At 40.9% G+C, this 17,946-nt stretch overlaps 1 protein-coding gene across 3 annotated transcripts in view; it reads left to right on the top strand.

The window, feature by feature from the left end:
• Positions 1-17,695, top strand: part of LPGAT1 (lysophosphatidylglycerol acyltransferase 1) — an 83,044-nt gene extending 65,349 nt beyond the window's left edge. For all 3 annotated transcript variants that reach the window (XM_087857969.1, XM_045787848.2, XM_087857970.1), the window contains 2 exons: positions 8,482-8,588; positions 11,453-17,695. In XM_087857969.1, the coding sequence (XP_087714095.1) occupies positions 8,482-8,588; positions 11,453-11,604 (259 nt within the window). In that variant the 3' untranslated portion in view covers positions 11,605-17,695. The remainder of the gene's footprint in view (positions 1-8,481; positions 8,589-11,452) is intronic.
• Positions 17,696-17,946: the final 251 nt, after the last annotated feature.

Here is a 17,946-nt window from a genome sequence, read left to right as displayed (position 1 = left end):
TCCCTGTGTGGCGCTAATTGGGAATTATCCTCAGGGAAAAAGCTGGAAGAAATGGAAAACTCACCCAGTGCCATTCCTGTCTTCCCAGTGTTGACTCTTTTCCAGTATCTGCCTGTTTTTAGTCACTCCCCAGTGCATTCCACTAATTACTTTTTGTGTTTCGTCCAGAATTTGTAACTGTTACCTGTGAACTACTCTGCAATTGTGAAAAGCAGAACTCACCTTTTGTCTAATTTTAATGACTGTTATAAGTCATAGGGAAAGTTACAGCTAAATCTCAAATTTTAAGAGGTAAAAGAATAGATTTTGCCCTTGAGTACTTTTTTTGCCTTTTAAAGTAGTACTGCATTGTGCCAAAGTGACTATACACATTGTCACTGAAGTCACATAGCGGTACTTAGTAAAAAAGATGTTTATCTGGGGGTGCCTGGGTGGCTCAGTTGCTTAAGTGTCTTACCCTTGATCTCGGCTCAGGTCTTGATCTCAGGGTTGTGAATTAAAGCCCTACATTGGGCTCCACGCTGTGTGGAGCCTACTTAAAAATGTTTTTAAAAATTTATAAAATTGGAGCCCTTGGGTGGCTCAGTCAGTTGAGCGGCTGCCTTCAGCTCAAGTCATGATCCCAGGGTCCTGGGATCGAGCCCCATGTCAGGCTCCCTGCTCAGTGGGAGCCTGCTTCTCCCTCTCCCTGCAGCTCTCCCTGCTTGTACTTTCTCTCTCTCTCTCTCTGTCAGATAAATAAATAAAATCTTTAAAAAAATAAAATAATAATAAAAATTTTAAAATTTAAAAAATATGTTTATCTGTATAATTCAGAATCTTTTTATTATTAACATTGAAATGAAAACACAAGATCTCTCTCTACTTAAAGAGAACTCATAGATTGATCCCCAAGAATATGTCCCCAAATTTGCATATCCCAGTTGTGAAACACTGCTAGCTATCCTCTAAAGCAGAGCCTCTGACTCTGTTATTCTCCAGTTTAAAAACTTTCCACGAGGGATGCCTGGGTGGCTCACTCTGTTGGGCAGCAGGCTCGTGATTTCGGTTCCGGCTGTGATCTCAGGGTTGTGAGATGGAGCCCCACATGGATTCCGTGCTCGGCAGGGAGTCTGCTTGAGATTCTCTCTCCCTCTGCTCCCTACAGCGTTAGTGCAACTCACGCGTGCACGTGCTCTCTCTTTCTCTCTCTCAAAATAAATAAATCTTAAAAAAAAAAAAAACCTTTCCATGAGAGGCATTCTCATAAATTGCTAATGGGAATGTAAATTGGTGTATCTTTATGAAGACAATTTGGCAATATTTTTCAAAATTAGTAATGCATTTACTCTTGACTTAGCAATTTCACTTCTGGAATTTTATCCTCTAGATATACTTGTACACATATGAGTGGACATTTGCACTATGTCATTCATCGCCACATTGTTTAGAATAACAAAAGATGAGAAACTGTCCATCATTAGGAAATAAGAGGAATTTCATGTTTACTGTGTATTAAGAGATTACAATGAAATTAGAAGATTTTTTTAACAGAATGATAAGGAAAATATAATCTATAAAAATGTATGGGATATAGCATAATCTGTGTTTAGAGGAAAATCTGTAGCCCTAAAAGCTACTATGAGAAAAAAAACTGAAAATGAATGATCTAAATGTCTATCTCAAGAAGTTAGAAAAAGAAAAGCAAATTAAATACAAAGATAGTAAAAAGCAGGGAATAATAAAGGAGAATTTATTGAAGTGGAAAACCTACAGTAGAAAGAATAACAACAAAAAATTGTTTTTTTAAAAAGCACTATAAAATTGACCAATTCTTGGCAACCCTGATCAAAAAAAAAAAGACCAGGGGCGCCTGGGTGGCACAGCGGTTAAGCGTCTGCCTTAGGCTCAGGGCGTGATCCTGGCATTATGGGATCGAGCCCCACATCAGGTTCCTCCGCTGGGAGCCTGCTTCTTCCTCTCCCACTCCCCCTACTTGTGTTCCCTCTCTCGCTGGCTGTCTCTATCTCTGTCAAATAAATAAATAAATAAAATCTTCAAAAACAAAGCATTTTAAAAAGAAAACCAGACCAGTGTTGCCAATATCAGGAATGAAAAGGAGACATTACTATAGATTCTACAGTCATAAAAAAGACAATAAAGGACATTAAGTACTATTCTTTCAGAGCATAGAAAAGGGGATACTTCTGAGCTTGTTTTATGAAACCAACATACCTTTAATCTAAAAACCTGAACCAAGGATATTATAAGAAAGGAAAATTTACAGACAAATCTGTTACATGATTATAAACGCCAGACTAACCCAGTGATATGTTAAAAACACATCAGATTATGTACTGAGTATATATATTCCACGAATGAAAGTGGTTTAACATTCAAAATCAGTCAATTTAATTCATCACATTAGAGAATAAAGGAAGAAATTACATAAGCATGTCAACAGATGGAAAAAATTGATAAAGTGTTAACTCCCATTCGTGATAACAGAAAATACTTAGTAAACTAGGAATAGAAGGGGATTCCTTTTTTTTTTTTAATATTTTATTTATTTATTTGACGGAGATAGCCAGCGAGAGAGGGAACACAAGCAGGGGGAGTGGGAGAGGAAGAAGCAGGCTCCCAGCAGAGGAGCCTGATGTGGGGCTCGATCCCACAACGCTGGGATCACGCCCTGAGCCGAAGGCAGACGCTTAACGACTGAGCCACCCAGGTGCCCCTAGAAGGGGATTTCTTTAATCGCATTAATAGTATATACAAAAAAATCTATAGTAATATCATACTTAATGGTGAACTATTGGATGTTTCCCCCAAAAGACGAGAAATGAGGGACAAGGGAGCTCGTTACTATCACTTCTATCCAGTATTGTCCTGATCAGGCAGTGTGACAAGAAAATGGAGTCAACAGTGTAAATATAGAAAAGGTAAAAACCAAATTGTCATAATTTGTGTTAATTCATCTTCCTACATGTAGATTAAGGTTACAAGATTGCTTGGTGGACATGGACATGCCGCCTTCACAATATAAATGGCCATTTCATACAACCAGGTACCTGAAGAGTCTTCTCAGACAAGGGAAGAGGCTGGAAACGCTACTTTACAGACTGACTTCAAAAAAAAAGTCATCTCCTTTTCAAATCCACTCTAAGTTGAGATGGTGGCTGGAGACAGGGAGTTTGACCTTTTGCAGGCAAGGACAAAGATGTAACAGACGAGGAGGTGTGAGCTTAGTGTTGTATGGTGAGCATGGAGAACATTTTTCCATAGAAATATGTTTGCCTAACGGCTGAATTCTGTAGGATTCCATGTGCACTGCAGGTGAAGTAGTCTGTAGAAATAGTCTTAGGAGCTCGTGTATCCTGTGTGACTTTCCCCCAGAGGGATCTGCATTCTTAGTTAAAATGGGGAGAAGAAAAAGAGGAGATAATAAAATTCTTAGAATATTATTTCTAATTTGAGGCTTCCTTATAATTCAAAGAGTAGAATTACCCTTTGAAGGAATGGAAACACACACTTGTTTAAATAGCCCCGGGCCTCCTCATTTGAAATCGTATCTCCGTGTCTCTGCTCCTCTGATTATATCAGTATTAATATTAAGAATCTTGAAAATCTCTGTCAGGAATTCACCCTTGTAGTACTTGGTAACAGCATTTATCTTTTTATGAGACTGTCTTGAGGCTGGCTTCATTGCTGCCTCACTGGTATAGAGATACACCACACAGACTATCTGTGGAGAGAATTATGCTATATGAAAAGAGTCACAGACTGCCAAACCCTTATAACAGCTTCAGGTCCGGTCCAGTCACTACAACTGTTGCTGAACCCAGAAAACTCGAAAGCACAATACTTACCATTTAACACCCAGCACCATCACTGCTGAAGCCAAGTTATGCCACCACCCTCTGCCCAGTAGTATACATATATAACAACTTTGTAAGGTAAATACTATTATTAACCCCATTTTACAGATGAGGGAAGTAAGTTGTACAAAGGTTAAACCATTTTCCCCAGGTCACGTAGTCAGCAAGCGCCGTAGAGCCAGAATTCAGCCACAGGCAGTCTGTCCCAGAGTCTGTACTCTTAATCACTGGGCCAACGACCTTCTGGGATTATTTAATTATGCCTAAAAAGCAAAGACTCTCCACATATTAAAACAAAACAAAACAAAAACCCTACTGTTTGTGGAAGGGAATCTCAGCCATGAAGTCCTACTCTCACTGTAGTGAGGCATAGGAGAACATGAGAGACTGAAGAGGCAGACATTTTTTGTTTGAAAGAAATCTTCCAATTACCTAGGAGTGTAGGCATGAAAGGGGCTAAGAAATACGGGCCTACGGGATGATTTTATGTACTGGAAGCATTTCGAGTATTTTTTCTCTTTAAAAGTCGTGATGTTCTTTAATTCCTCTTTTTGTGGTTAGCTCTTTCAAAGCAAAAGAAAATCTAATTCTGGTAGGGGATTTTACAGTAGCAAGCTGAAACTTGAAGTTTCTGGACCTTAGGCTCTCCTATCCCATTAAAATATTTAATAAACCAGAACACCTCCGTATTACAGCTGTAGAGCTATTTAGTACTAAGGGGGATAGAAAGGTGACTAAGATTGGGAAACGTATTTTCTGTGTAAATAAAACTATGTTTTGGTTACCTTTCATCCTTTTCAAATTCTTGAAAGCAAAATTTTTTAATCAAAACTGTAATTTCCTGAAATTGATTTTTAATAGATTTTTTCCATACCGTACTCTTCCTTCGTTTCCTCTCTTCTTTTTCCTGCCCACAGATACTTACATTGGGGTGTTGAAGTACCCCAAATCTGGTATTTCGGTGTTTAAATAACAAGAGAAAGGGATCTGATTATAATGCGATTCATAAATAATGTTCCTTCTGATTGTTTTGTATGCAAATGACCATGCTACGTGAGTAATTTTTAAGAAGCCTTTGAAGGAGTCTGAGCATGGGCAGTCTGGTCATTTGGAATCCTTTGTACTACTTGGCTAGTCTGGACATTGTGTTCTACTGATAAACTGTAGAAGCTGTTCAATGTTTTTGTGATGGGTATGCGTCATTATAATTTTCAAATCCTTACGAAGTGACTGACACACATTTTGCCTAAACTTGAAATAGTAATATAGGCCCCGTTGTAGAATGGCAAGTAGTAGACACTGGCCAAAGATAGAAAATCATCTTGGACTTTTCAGAAATAACAGGACAGCTTCCTAAAGAACATGGTGGCTCGGACTCACGTCAACTTTCATGCCCTTCCAAAACTCCCGTAGAATGACACTGAAGAGTTTCTTTAAAGTGTAAACCCACAAGGATGAGTAATACAATAGGAAAGGCAATAGTAACAAAAGTCGGGAAATTGGAAAACAGATCGAGCAGCCAATAACCTAACAGAACCCTAAGCCAGCAGGTAGCCGGGAGCCAGCCTGACTTAACACCACAGAACTGAAAAACTGGCAGGATCAGTGCCCGTGGAAATGAGGTTGAAAGACTTGCTACACTTGGGGGGGTCTGGTTGAAATCTGTTGATGAACTCAGATCCCCAGAACACCTACCCTCCGTTCCACAGCTGGGAGATTCTTCGTTCCCTGCCGTGGCAGGGACTGGAGGCTTACTCTGGAGAGGGAACCACAGGCTGTCTAGACTCAGGGGCTCCTGGCACAGTTGAGGCAGAGGTCCCATAATGAAAACAGTACGGTTAAGTGATGTCAGGGCGCCGAGTGCTGAGACCCCCAGCCCTGCTGTTTCACTTTGCCATCAGAAAGCCAACAACGAGGCCTTCACTCTCTGGGCAGGGTACTGGAGGATCTTTGTCTGCAGCAATGGCAAGTTCAGGAGGAAAGACCAACTTAAATGGCCCAACCAGATCATCCTTAGCGAAGCTCCCAGTCCACAACGTGCACTCACAGGCTGAGAGCCTTCAATCAGCTGTTTAATCCCCTTATCCATAAATGTGAGTCAACAAACGAAGACTCTCCGGATAACTTCGTCATCTGATCGGCCTCTGCTGTGAAAGACGGAGACTTAAAACAAACAGAAAAAAGTGACTTGGAGGGATGGTGCAGGGAGAGCACAGCTGCCAAAAATCCTAATAGTTCATTAACCCTCTTCTGTACTTTCATGAATGTTTTAAAATTTCCATTCTAATTTTCATAAAGGTAAGTTATTATAACAGTAAAAACGACAGTGTACTATAAAAAAGGAACATTCAAAGAGCTCTTAGAAATTAAAAATACGAGAAAAGACATAAAAACTCAGTAAAAAAAAAAAAGTTTAGAAATTATATAAGAAATCTCCTAGAAAGGAGGACACAAAGACAGAGATGGAAGAATTTGAATTGCAACCCTGAATCCTCTGTCTAGTCAAATTATCAACCAAGTGTGAGGACAGGAAAAGAGACATTGGCAGAAATGCAAGATTTCAAGTACCCTTTCTCCAGAAACCACTGGAGGATATGCTCCATCAGAATGTAGAGTAAATACAGAAAAAGGAAGACATGAGATGTAGGAAACATTAAATGCATTTTAGAAGCATCACCAGGACAAAGTAAGGGGCCTTTGCAGGATGAAAACTACAGGCAACAAATCCGTAGTGTGGGTGAAATTTATTCAGGAAGATAAAATTAAAAGAATGTCTGATGCACACAAGCACCTTGAGAGGTCCATCTGGCTCACTGCCTGTTTTTTATAGTGTATATGTTCAAGTAACATAACTATAGCCACATATTTATACATGGTCTAAGGCCGCCTTAACACTACAAAGCAGAGTTGAATAGTTGCGACAGGTACCATGAAGCCTGCCAAGTCCAAATACTTTCTGTCTGGCCCTTTAAGAAAAAGTCTGCAGACGCGCTCTAGAGAATTGTCTCTAGATGGACAAGAGTTTATGGTTGAATTAGTTATGTATACAGAGAAAATGATGAAACCGCTCAGTGCAGGGAGAACAAAAATTGGGCAGGAAGGGAAGAGTAGCCTTGCTTTACTACATGGCTTAGCTTTGAATATATGTACGTGATTATAATAATGTAAATGTCTAGTACTCCGCTAATTAAAATGACCATACAGCTGCATTGGGAAGATGGGAAGGTTATGAATGCGTGATGGGAAAAGGAAGAAGGCGCTCACTCCTCCTCTTCCATAGTGGGAAGTCAGTAGAATGGCCCTAAAACTGAAGGGGAAACATGGCAATAAATATCAGGATGCTTGTTTAAAAGAGGTAAAAATCGATTCCTCTGGGGAGGGAGGAACAACCGGCAGTGGGACAGGGACCGCTACTTTTCATACGAACCTTTTGCAGGCTTTTAAAACTGTGTACCTTTATACCTTCGATTAAAATAAAATTAAGAAAACTCCCCACAAAACTGGAAAACAAAAAAGAAACTCTTTTCAACGTCAGCAAATACATAGTATGTACTCGAGGTGCCCCTTTCTGCCCTCCGGTCCAGCGGACATGTATCGTTATCACTCATCATCCGGGTCGTTTCCTGCTGAGCCGACACGTTCACAGGATCGGCACATCGCGCTCCTCTTAGAGGTGGCCCCGCTCAGGAAACCTCTATCTCTGATACAATGTAGGCACCAATTTAGGCAGATTCTGTCTGTTCACAAACATTTCCTCCCAAAGAACATTGCTAAAATGCATTATTTGGCCTAGCATCTGACTACTCTAAATGTGTCCTAAAGTAGCTGCATTTATTTTATTTTATTTTTAAAAGATTTATTTATTTAATTGAGAGAGAGACAGAGAGTGTGTGGGCGCATGCACACAAGCGGGGAAGCAGACTCCCTGCTGAACGCGGAGCCCACCCCAGGGCTCCATCTCCCCACTGGGAGATCCTGACCTGAGCTGAAACCAGGAGTCCAACACTCAATGCACTGAGCCGCTCAGGCGTCCCAGTAGCTGTGTTTTAAAATTTCATCTCTTCGGAACACTGTTTCTTCTTAAACCCGCTAGCATGGGAAGACAGTTATTGCTCAATAATTATTCATAGCTACCAGACAACTTATTAATATTTTCTCATCATCTGGCACTGGACCTAACATATTTAATAGGCTGGTAAATGTTTGAATGAATGAATAAATGAACTCTGTTGTATAATCAACAATTTTTTAAAAACCAAGGTGCCCTGAGAAGCTGCAGAAATGAATCCTTGCAAAAGCCAAAGGTGATTCCATAACTTGTCTTCAGCTCTTCAGTTACCAAAGCTAAATTGTGCTGCTTTTTTTTTTTTTTAAGATTTTATTTATTTGACAGAGAGAGACAGCCAGCAAGAGAGGGAACACAAGCAGGGGGAGTGGGAGAGGAAGAAGCAGGCTCCCAGCGGAGGAGCCTGATGTGGGGCTCGATCCCATAACGCCGGGATCACGCCCTGAGCCGAAGGCAGACCCTTAACTGCTGTGCCACCCAGGCGCCCCTAAATTGTGCTTCTGAATGATTTTGATTTCTGAATTAAAGTAGTTTTTGCTTTTTTTCTAACTCACATAGGATCTTTCCGATCAAAGATGTGCCCCTGGAGACGGATGGCCTTTCTGATTGGCTCTATCAACGTTTTATTGAAAAAGAGGAACTCCTATCGCATTTTTATGAAACAGGTACACAGTTTCCTATTACTTATGTTTCTGAAGTTGGCAATAGTTCCAAAGATGTACGTTAGGGGAGGTAACCGTTTTTCCATTCTTCAGATGCCCTAAAGGAATCAAAGTATTTCTATATTTAAAAATTCCAGCTTAGAATATTCATAAGGACAGTGTTAATGTTAAATTTATTCAGGCCCTTACTTGAACAGCCAGTGTGCAAGATCACATGATGAGTAAAATGTTGCACAAATGGAACTAATTCAAGTCAGTGCGCGGTGTGTGGAAGACTACAGTCATACGCGTACAGTTACACGGGCTGCTCTGTGAAGTTGCAGATAACATGTGTGGTTTGGCATTGTACATGGTTATTTACATAATTCCATCATCTTGCAGTCATTTGAGATCATTTTGAACCGTGTTTTTACATGCTTATTCTTTTCTTTACATGTAGGGATAAAGCTTACTTTTTAAATTTTCACAGATACAACCTTATACTTTTCTCCTTGAGAGAAAAAAGTCAATTTACCCAAAGGTCCCTTATCTATAGTTAATTTTCTGTACCTTCTGTGAAAACTGCAATGCAGTGAAACGGACATAGGAAGGGAGGAGGAGGGAGGGAGGAAGAAAGGAAGTTAGGAAAGAAGGAAATGAGTGTTGGTAGAATGTCAGGCATTACCAAAGTGCTTTCACAATAACTACGCCCGCCCGTTGTAGGCTTATTGTCCGGATCCTACAATAAGAAAAGAAAAAGGGGAAGAGAAAGTTGGTTTAGGCCTGATGATGGCTGTGAGATGTTAACACAAAGTGCTGTTTTCTTCCCACTTAGATTTTTTTGGTTCAGAATTAACGTTCATGTTAAATCAGACGGTCAAAGGCCTAATAGTGAGCAAAGGCTGATACTGTTAATTACCTTTAATATTTTTGTTTTTGTGTTTAGGATTGTTTCACATTACACACAGCAGGATTCCTTCCTGATTCTAACGTTCTGACCCTGGGGCTGTGGACCCGGGGGGGGGGGGGGGGGGGGGGGGGAGATACTCATATGATAGGGGTTGGACCTGTGCATGTCTCTAGAATTCTTAGTAATACTCATTGAACAAGATGCCCCTCTCCGCCATGTGCATTCCTTGGTCTTATTCTCAAAATTTCTTTATTTTTTTTTTAAAGATTTTATTCATTTATTTAACAGAGAGAGCGCGCTCTTGCACAAGCAACGGGAGCAGCAGGCAGGGGGAGAGGGAGCAGCAGGCAGAGGGAGAGGGAGAAGCAGACTCCCCGCTGAGCAGGGAGCCCACCATGTGTCTGGATCCCAGGACCCCGGGATCATGACCCGAGCCAAAGGCACACACTTAACTGACTGAGCCACCCAGGAGCCCCCCAAATTTCTTTAAAGATAAACTAGGATAGATGTGTAAGAAGGCATGAGGTAATTAAGAGTCAACAGGATCTCTCTTTCAGTCTTCGTCTCTTGCTTTATGGTATTTAGCCTAAATTGTAGCAGCAATAATGGAGGTCTCTTTTTGAGAAAGCTGTTTGTATAATAAACCTTGAAACTTGAAAGTGTTCTCTGTAAATTGCTTGTGAGACGTAAATCCCCGCATGAATCAGCTTACCCAAAGGGATTATCAGCAAGGACAAAGACTATTTGAAATGCTGAAGTGTTATCAAGCTGACCTTAGGTAATATTGCTCTGAAGTGGTCTAGCTTTCCCTTCTAGAAAAGAATTTAAAGACATCTGTTTACTTTGTGTTTCTCCTTTTAATTACTAAGATACATTTCATAAATAATATTGCCTTCTGAAAAGAATACCAGTGATTTACCACCACCTTTTTTGTGGCAAAAACATTTAACTTGTCAATGGAGGAATTAGTGTAAATTATATCATTTCAGAAATTATTTAATATCAATTTCGGGGCACCTGGGTGGCTCAGTTGGTTCAGCATCTGCCTTCTGCTCAGGTCATGATCCCAGGACCCTGGGATCGAGCCCTGCGTCCGGCTCCCTGTTCAATGGGGAGCCTGCTTCTCCCTCTCCCTCTGCTGCTCCCCCTGCTGTGCTTTCTCTCTCTTTCTCTCCCGCTCTCTGTCAAATAAATAAATAAAAATCTTAAAAAAAAAAATACACACACACACACACACACACATCAATTTCACACATCCTGTGTCCTGGCCACTGTAGAAATCTCTAGGGTTACAGTGGAAACAAGGCAGCCAGAGTGCCTGCTCTCATGCAGTTTATATTCCAGAGGGAGACAGAGAGTAAACAAGTCTTTAGAAAAAAGAAAAGATAGATCTGGATCATTACAGATCGAGGAAAGTGCCAAGAGGGAAATAAACGCGGCGATGAGTGTGACTGACTTGGGGGGAGCAGGGAGCGGATGGTATTTTTTCTGATATTGGAAGAAGGCAGCTGAGCCCGCCATTCACCGAGATGAGGAGAGGCCTCTCAGGCAGGAAGAATAAGCACAAATGTTCTGAGGCAGGAAAGGGCTCAGCAGTTTGAAAATTGTATTTCAAATGAGATCTCTCTCCAGGAACAATGGAAAGTCACAGAAGAGTCTTTAAAAAACAAACAACAAAAGTCCTAGGTAAACTATGGGGCGCCTGGGTGGCACAGCAGTTGGGCGTCTGCCTTCGGCTCAGGGCGTGATCCCGGCATTGTAGGATCGAGCCCCACGTCAGGCTCCTCCGCTGTGAGCCTGCTTCTTCCTCTCCCACTCCCCCTGCTTGTGTTCCCTCTCTCGCTGGCTGTCTCTATCTCTGTCAAATAAATGAATAAAATCTTTAAAAAAAAAAAAAAGTCCTAGGTAAACTAATATTCAGCTTTTGTTCCAGGAGACCTTACCACCAGTAAAACGATATTTCTGTCTTGTCTTTTAGGGGCTTTTCCACCTCCCAAGGGCCGTAAGGAAGCTGTTTCCAGGGAGATGACCCTCAGCAATATGTGGATATTTCTCATACAGTCTTTTGCGTTTTTGTCAGGCTATATGTGGTATAGCCTCATCCAGTATTTTTACCATTGCCTGTTTTAGGAATTGACTGGGACTTGTCAAGGTCACCATAGGAGTTCAGACCTTCATAAGTGTGCATTATTTTACATGTGCAAATCGGAATATATAAAAAAAAAAAAGCAAAGGAAATTCAGTGGATGGATTAATATTTATCCCCCTTTGGGATATTTTAAAATTCTACTAAAATGAGGATCAGTATATAATGACCTGCTAATATGTTTTGAGGATCTTTCACGTTTTAAAAAGATACACTCTACCATACATTTAAGCAGACATCACATTCGGAGAAGAAGAAATCCTAGAATCATCCTAGAAGACTATCTGAGGGAAATTCTGTTCCCACCAGATACAGTTGGTAATCTAGTCAAGCTCAGAGCGCATCCGCTCCTCTAAGCTAGTAGTGTCTCTTAGGGCAGAGCTGTAGAGCGCCCTCACTTCCACCAGCTCTTGCTGGGTCACTAGGAGCCTTGAGGGGAGCTGGGCGGCACCCTCAAGACCTGCTCCCCTGTGGTTCGCGGGGACACTCCAGTGTCAGCCATGCCCGTGGGGGAGAAGCAGTGTCCACTGGACACGTTCCGGTACTAGAATGTGTTCCTAAAAAAGGCTCGCTCAGTCCGACATCGTGTTTACATGCGCTAGTGCTTCCCCTTAAATGAGGGGGGTCACTGGATTTCTCTTTTTGTATAGAGGCATATCATAGATTGATAATTGTCTTTTACCAAATGCACTTTTATCAGATGCATATAGAGCAGAGGGTTAGTAATACAGCCTGAAAACAAATGTAAGCGTGATCAGTGAGTGGGATTCTTGAGAGGCTGTCCTGTCTCTGCGTGTGTACCCGGGCGCCCCCCTGCACAGAGCGCCAGGCCCACGGGAGGCTTCTGCCCAGCTCAGAGGCTTTGTTCCGCCCATGTTGACTTATTAGCACCAAATGTATTTGGGGGTGGCTGGAACAAATTAAAACATTTAAATGATCAGTTTGAGGTGAAATAGGGGTTTTATTAGAAAATTAAGAGCTAGAGCCAGACGTAGGCTTAAAATGGTGATAAGTTCTCACATGACACCCCCAAACCTATGTTCTATCATCACCTCGAGTTGCTGCCCACATCAGTGTGGTGTGACTGGGAGACAGACCCACACCAAAGGCTCCCCAGTCTCTTACAATTGCTTTTAAAGAGGATAAAGTCAAGTTTCTATTTCTAGAGAACACTTTTTTTTTCCCCCGCTACATTCATGTGATTTACCTCACGGTAGAACCAGACTCTTCTCAGAAAGTTCTGGGACTGCATCTGCCCCTCACCTGCACTCCCAGTGTTGAAACAGAGTTGGTGTTTGGTTTGGGATTGTTAAGACTCTGAAGATCCTAGTAAGTCAGTGGCAGTTTTCTGTGATATGAGTGTTGTAGATTCCCTGTTGTCACTAATCCTACAATGGCAATTTCGAGAAGTAGGCCAGAAAATAAAAATAAAGGCTCGTGTTTTCTATTTTTAAATAAACCAAAACCAAAACCAAAAAACCAAACTAACAACAACTGAAAAGATGTGAATTTTCTCCCAGTTATGTGGGAAAGGTAAAGCAACACCAAATAAAAGCCCACAGCAGCCTCATTCTGTGCATATAGGAAAGAGAATACTGTGTTAATGAAATACCTCGTTGCATATTAGGCTACTACTGGTAAAACACAGAAGACAGTGTTAATGTGTGTGCTTTGGTAGGGTCGTTACAAGGTGCAATTTTTTTTTTTTGCAATCTAAGCATTGTATTGTGTGTTTTACAGTGACAGTGAGTAGGTGAAACCGATCTTAAGAGGCATGGATGTTGGTAGGAAGCCAGACAGAAGCTTAACGATGCTTCTGTTTGAGGTCCAGCAAACACTGCTACATTACAGGCTGAATTGAAATTGTTCATTTGAGAGATTAGTCAGTCCCCTGGGGGATAAGTTGCTCACTGTCCAGTATGGCCTGCACAGTCCTAGCTAACTAGGCCTTCTCCTCATTGCTAAAGCAAGCCACAGGTAGGAGTGGCCAGTTCTATCAAGAAGGAAACAGAGAGAGAGATGGATACATGCATACATAAATGCAGTTTAGGGCCACTTCTGCCATGGCTGTGCCCCAAAGGAACTTGACACTGTTAATACACATTAAACCAACTATCTATTCTGTAAGACGCTTTACGTTTTCTTCAAGTGCAGAGTCATTTCGACAGTCTTTCGAGTGACAAATACCAATAGATACATGAGTTCCTTTTTGAAAATAGACCTGTGAGTGTAAATAGATGTGTCACTGATCTGCATATCCCTCCCCACTTGTTTATCAACGTGTTCTCTCTCTTCTGTTTGTTTGAGAGCGTCGACAGCGCTCTCCGTACCAGGAACTGGAGTTCGGCTACTTGCACCAGGACACGTAGAGAGAGAATCCGTGTTCTATGGCAAATCAGGGAAGCAGCAATATGCCACTGTACGGAAGTGAATAAAAATTCCGAATTTGTACTTTCTTTGCAATGTGAAATAAAAGGAGATTTAGGGAATACACATTTTGTGAAGGAGGAAAAAATAAAACTGTGCCAGTTTTACACCAGTAGCTTATAGAATCTCAGCACTTCTTGGTCTCAGCTGACCTGCCTAGATTCCTACAGCAAAGAGGGTTGAGAACACCCTGCTGGACCTTCATCTCAGCACATCACAGTGATGGAGCCCCCGCTGGGCCATCAGCCGAGGGCAGGTGCGGTGCATACAGAGGGGACCACACCGGCAGTTCACTCTTCACATGAGAAACTGTCATTGGTGTTGAAATATGCAGATACGATGGAGAAACCTATACGCCAGTGGAAGGTAAAGAAAAATGACAGGATGGAAACGGACATTTCGGGTGGGCCAAGAAGTTACTTGAGAATCTAAATAGCTTTTTAAAACAAAGATAGCTCTGAGTTCAGATCTGTCATATTTTAAGTAGATTTTAATATTACAATCAACCATTAATTGCCCACAGTGAAGGAACTAGGGATTACCAGATAATTAATCCAGTAATAAGTCATAGTTAGCCAAACATCTAATGTGTATTGACGAGTTTGAGGTTTTTTTTCATCAGGATTTTTTCGTTCTTCTGGGGATGCTTGCTGATTTTAAAACAAGGATTTCGATTGTTTATTAGTTTCTCTTGCGTATGTATTAATGACTGTGTTAATGAGTAGTGAAAAGATTTGGGAAGACAGACAGCTTCAGAAAGAGGGAACACAAAAGCCTAAATAATCCATGGGCTAGAAAAGGAATCCCTGAATAATCAAGAGTTGGCGGTATTGCAACGATACTCAAGCCTTTAATGAAAACAAGATGTGACATCACCCAGTACGAACCTCAGAACATCCTTCTCGTGTTAATATCGTGCGGACTGATGTGAAGAATGCCTCTTCATTCTTTGTCCATGTTGCTCACTTCTTGTGGGTTTGTCTTTAGTGACGTTTTGACAATCACTTCCCTAAAGACTCTTCTGAACTAGCGGGACCTGGTTATAATCATAGATAGCAGTCTTTAATCATGGACGGTCTTATTGGATTCTTTTGATATTTAAGGAAATTTTATTTGTGCTGCCGAATAGCAAAGAGTTAGTTATTTTCTTCATCACACAGGATTTCACTCCAGAGTTACCATCACGAGCGAGTCCGCTCTGGTCCACAAGGATGAATAAAAATGGTTAGTCTTATTTTTTTGCCATGTAGTGCTGTGAACCTTACATCTGTTCACGTGAAAGGCAAAGTCCAAAGCAGCACTGGGCCGCAGGTATACTGGTTTATTGTAGGAGGGGGTGGAGACCAATATGTTTGGGACCAAAACCACCTACACTGGACATTTCTAGATCACAGAGGGGCCGGGGGCTCTCTGGAGCAGTTGCTGGTTGGTGCTTTATTGCAATCATTGGCATTGATCCTCAACAATTAGGAACTGGACCCTGGGAATAAGCTGAGGGTGCTGAACCGCTGGGGAGGGGGACGGGAGCCATATGGAAGATAAAATAGGGTTTTTTTCTGCAAAATTTCCATTGGAGGATTTTTACATTTAATATTTTTTAAAACAGTTGAAAGAGCAAAAAATTTTTAAGTGTATTCTAGTTGCAAAGTATGCACACATATTTTGAATGGCTTTATTTTTGTCGTGTAGAACTGTTGAACACAGGACTGATGCACGAGCTCTTTACATGTGAGGGGTCTGCATTTCACAGTCACTTATCTCATGACTGGGTAATGACACAGTTACACACAAGCTGCCATTGTTGCGTTAAGTGCTCTCATTTTCTCTACAGTTATTACAAAGTTGTATTTATTTTAAACAGATGGGTTTTAGTTTTCCCGATGCCATATGTTTACTTCAGCTTTTGTTGACCTGTTTTTCTTTCTTTGTTATCTGCATGTTGTAATGTATGCTCAGAATGAATGTAAAGGCTGCAGCAACTGTAATTAATTTTTGTAAAGGGCTGGTCACACGTGGCTCTGGTTCCTGAGTGCGTACGGGATTATCTTAGTAACCAGATCGCCTTTTCAGAAATGTAGATGTGAACACCAAAAGAAGCATTTTCTCAACAACAACAAATGAATAGCTGGTTCTATTTTTTTTTAACCTAGAAAAAAATAAAGATTTTTTTCAAGTAAAGTGCTTTTACTTCTTAGTGGTGGGGACGGGGCGTTTGTGTGTTTCTGGAGATATTTTGGCATGAACATCTGCAGACATGGACTCAGAGCACATCACGGCAGGTGGCTGCTGAGGGCAAACTGAAAAACCAAATGAAAACCATTGTACTTCCTTCGTGGGTTTTAGACTCTTCCCTCCGCTCCTTTCCCACTCTCCCCCATGGTATGGTGGAGATACTGGTATACTGGTGGCATACTGGTAAATGTTCAACAGGCCACTATCCTGGGGGAAAAAACGTGTGCAAATGTACGTAAGTTTGTTATAAATGTTCCTGATAAAAGAATACAGAACACAATTAGTAGATAATAATTAAATATACTTTATTGTAAATTCCATATGGCCAAGTTGTTCTCCCAGGATGCTTTAATTGATTTTGCTGAACTCTTGTAGCCAACCCATGATGTGAAAAATGGAATAACATCCTAATTCACCTATTTCTCAAATTTATTGTCACTCAATCTGATATGTGATCTGCTAAACTATTTCTTACCCTTGTACAAATTATACTCATTAAAGTGAACCACTTTGAGCTTCAGCACTAATTATAGCTTATATAATTTTAGTAACAGCTGCTTAACAACTGCTGGCAAAATTCTAAAATTTAGCCATCGGCTCTAGGGTCGGGAGCCAGTTGGAGCGATCTCCAGCATACCACTGCCCTGTCTTTTCTGTTTGTTTCACTGTTAGTACTGAATAAATTTCTCACACTTAAGCTACTCACTGCTCTCAGGAAACTCCTACCACTGACCCTTGCAGGGGCTTCCAAAGGTGGGAAAGCATTAACATTGGTCCTACAGAGCGTGCTTTTGATTTGAAGAATTTGACAAAAGCACTTTCCTGAAGTGCATGGGAAGCTTGCCTATTTCTTAAGCTGGTTCTATGCTTTCGGGTCTCAAAGCGAAGTAGACTGTAATATGAGCCTCTCTGAGATTTCGTTTTGAGCATTTAAAACGTTTATTGTTTAGGTCATTATTTGTAGAATATGTTTGATTCCACTGAAAAAATTTAAATGTATTAAAATTTTTTAATACAATCTACCAAATAAGTTAAAACATTACAGTTCAGTCTACCTCTTCTTCTATTTGGGTTCAGCCTGCTGTTTTGAGTTGAGGTGGTAATTTTATCCCCACTCTAAGTTGTTTCTAAGACGAAGAACAAATCAGCAGAAGACTGAAGGCATATTTGAAGCTCTCCGAGATCTCTCGCTGACCAGCCCTATTTTTCATGAGTTGGGGGAAAAAAAGCCATTGTTTTAAATTTCCACTTAATATGAAAATGTTTGTTTTTAAATGTTTCTTCCTGCTGGAAAAAAAATGTATTTTTAAAAGAAAAAAAAATCCTCTTTTGGCCATAAGAAAAAGTCAGCTGTATGAGCAGGTGTGACCATATCATAACATGCTGATATATAAATCAATAAATTTTTACCTCTCAGGACTTGTATAACCTTGTTCTTAACTCTCAGAGGCATGAGAAACATTAAGTGTCAAATCATCCGGATCACATATAAACGACACAAATGGAAGGGGGTGGGTTGGCTAACCACCAGGTAGGAGCCAGGCTCTCTTCATCATCAGAAAAATACTCTTAAATAGATATGATCAAACCATTTTACAAAGGAGGAAATGGAACAATGTTTTTTGCTAGAAAACAGTGTATCACAAAGGTCGTCTCTGAATTTTCCC

This window comes from Ursus americanus, chromosome 2, assembly GCF_024610735.1.
Source record: "Ursus americanus isolate L20-20 chromosome 2, mUrsAme1.1.p, whole genome shotgun sequence".
In the NCBI taxonomy this organism is placed as follows: domain Eukaryota; kingdom Metazoa; phylum Chordata; class Mammalia; order Carnivora; family Ursidae; genus Ursus; species Ursus americanus.
This window is presented reverse-complemented; position numbering and strand designations above follow the sequence as displayed.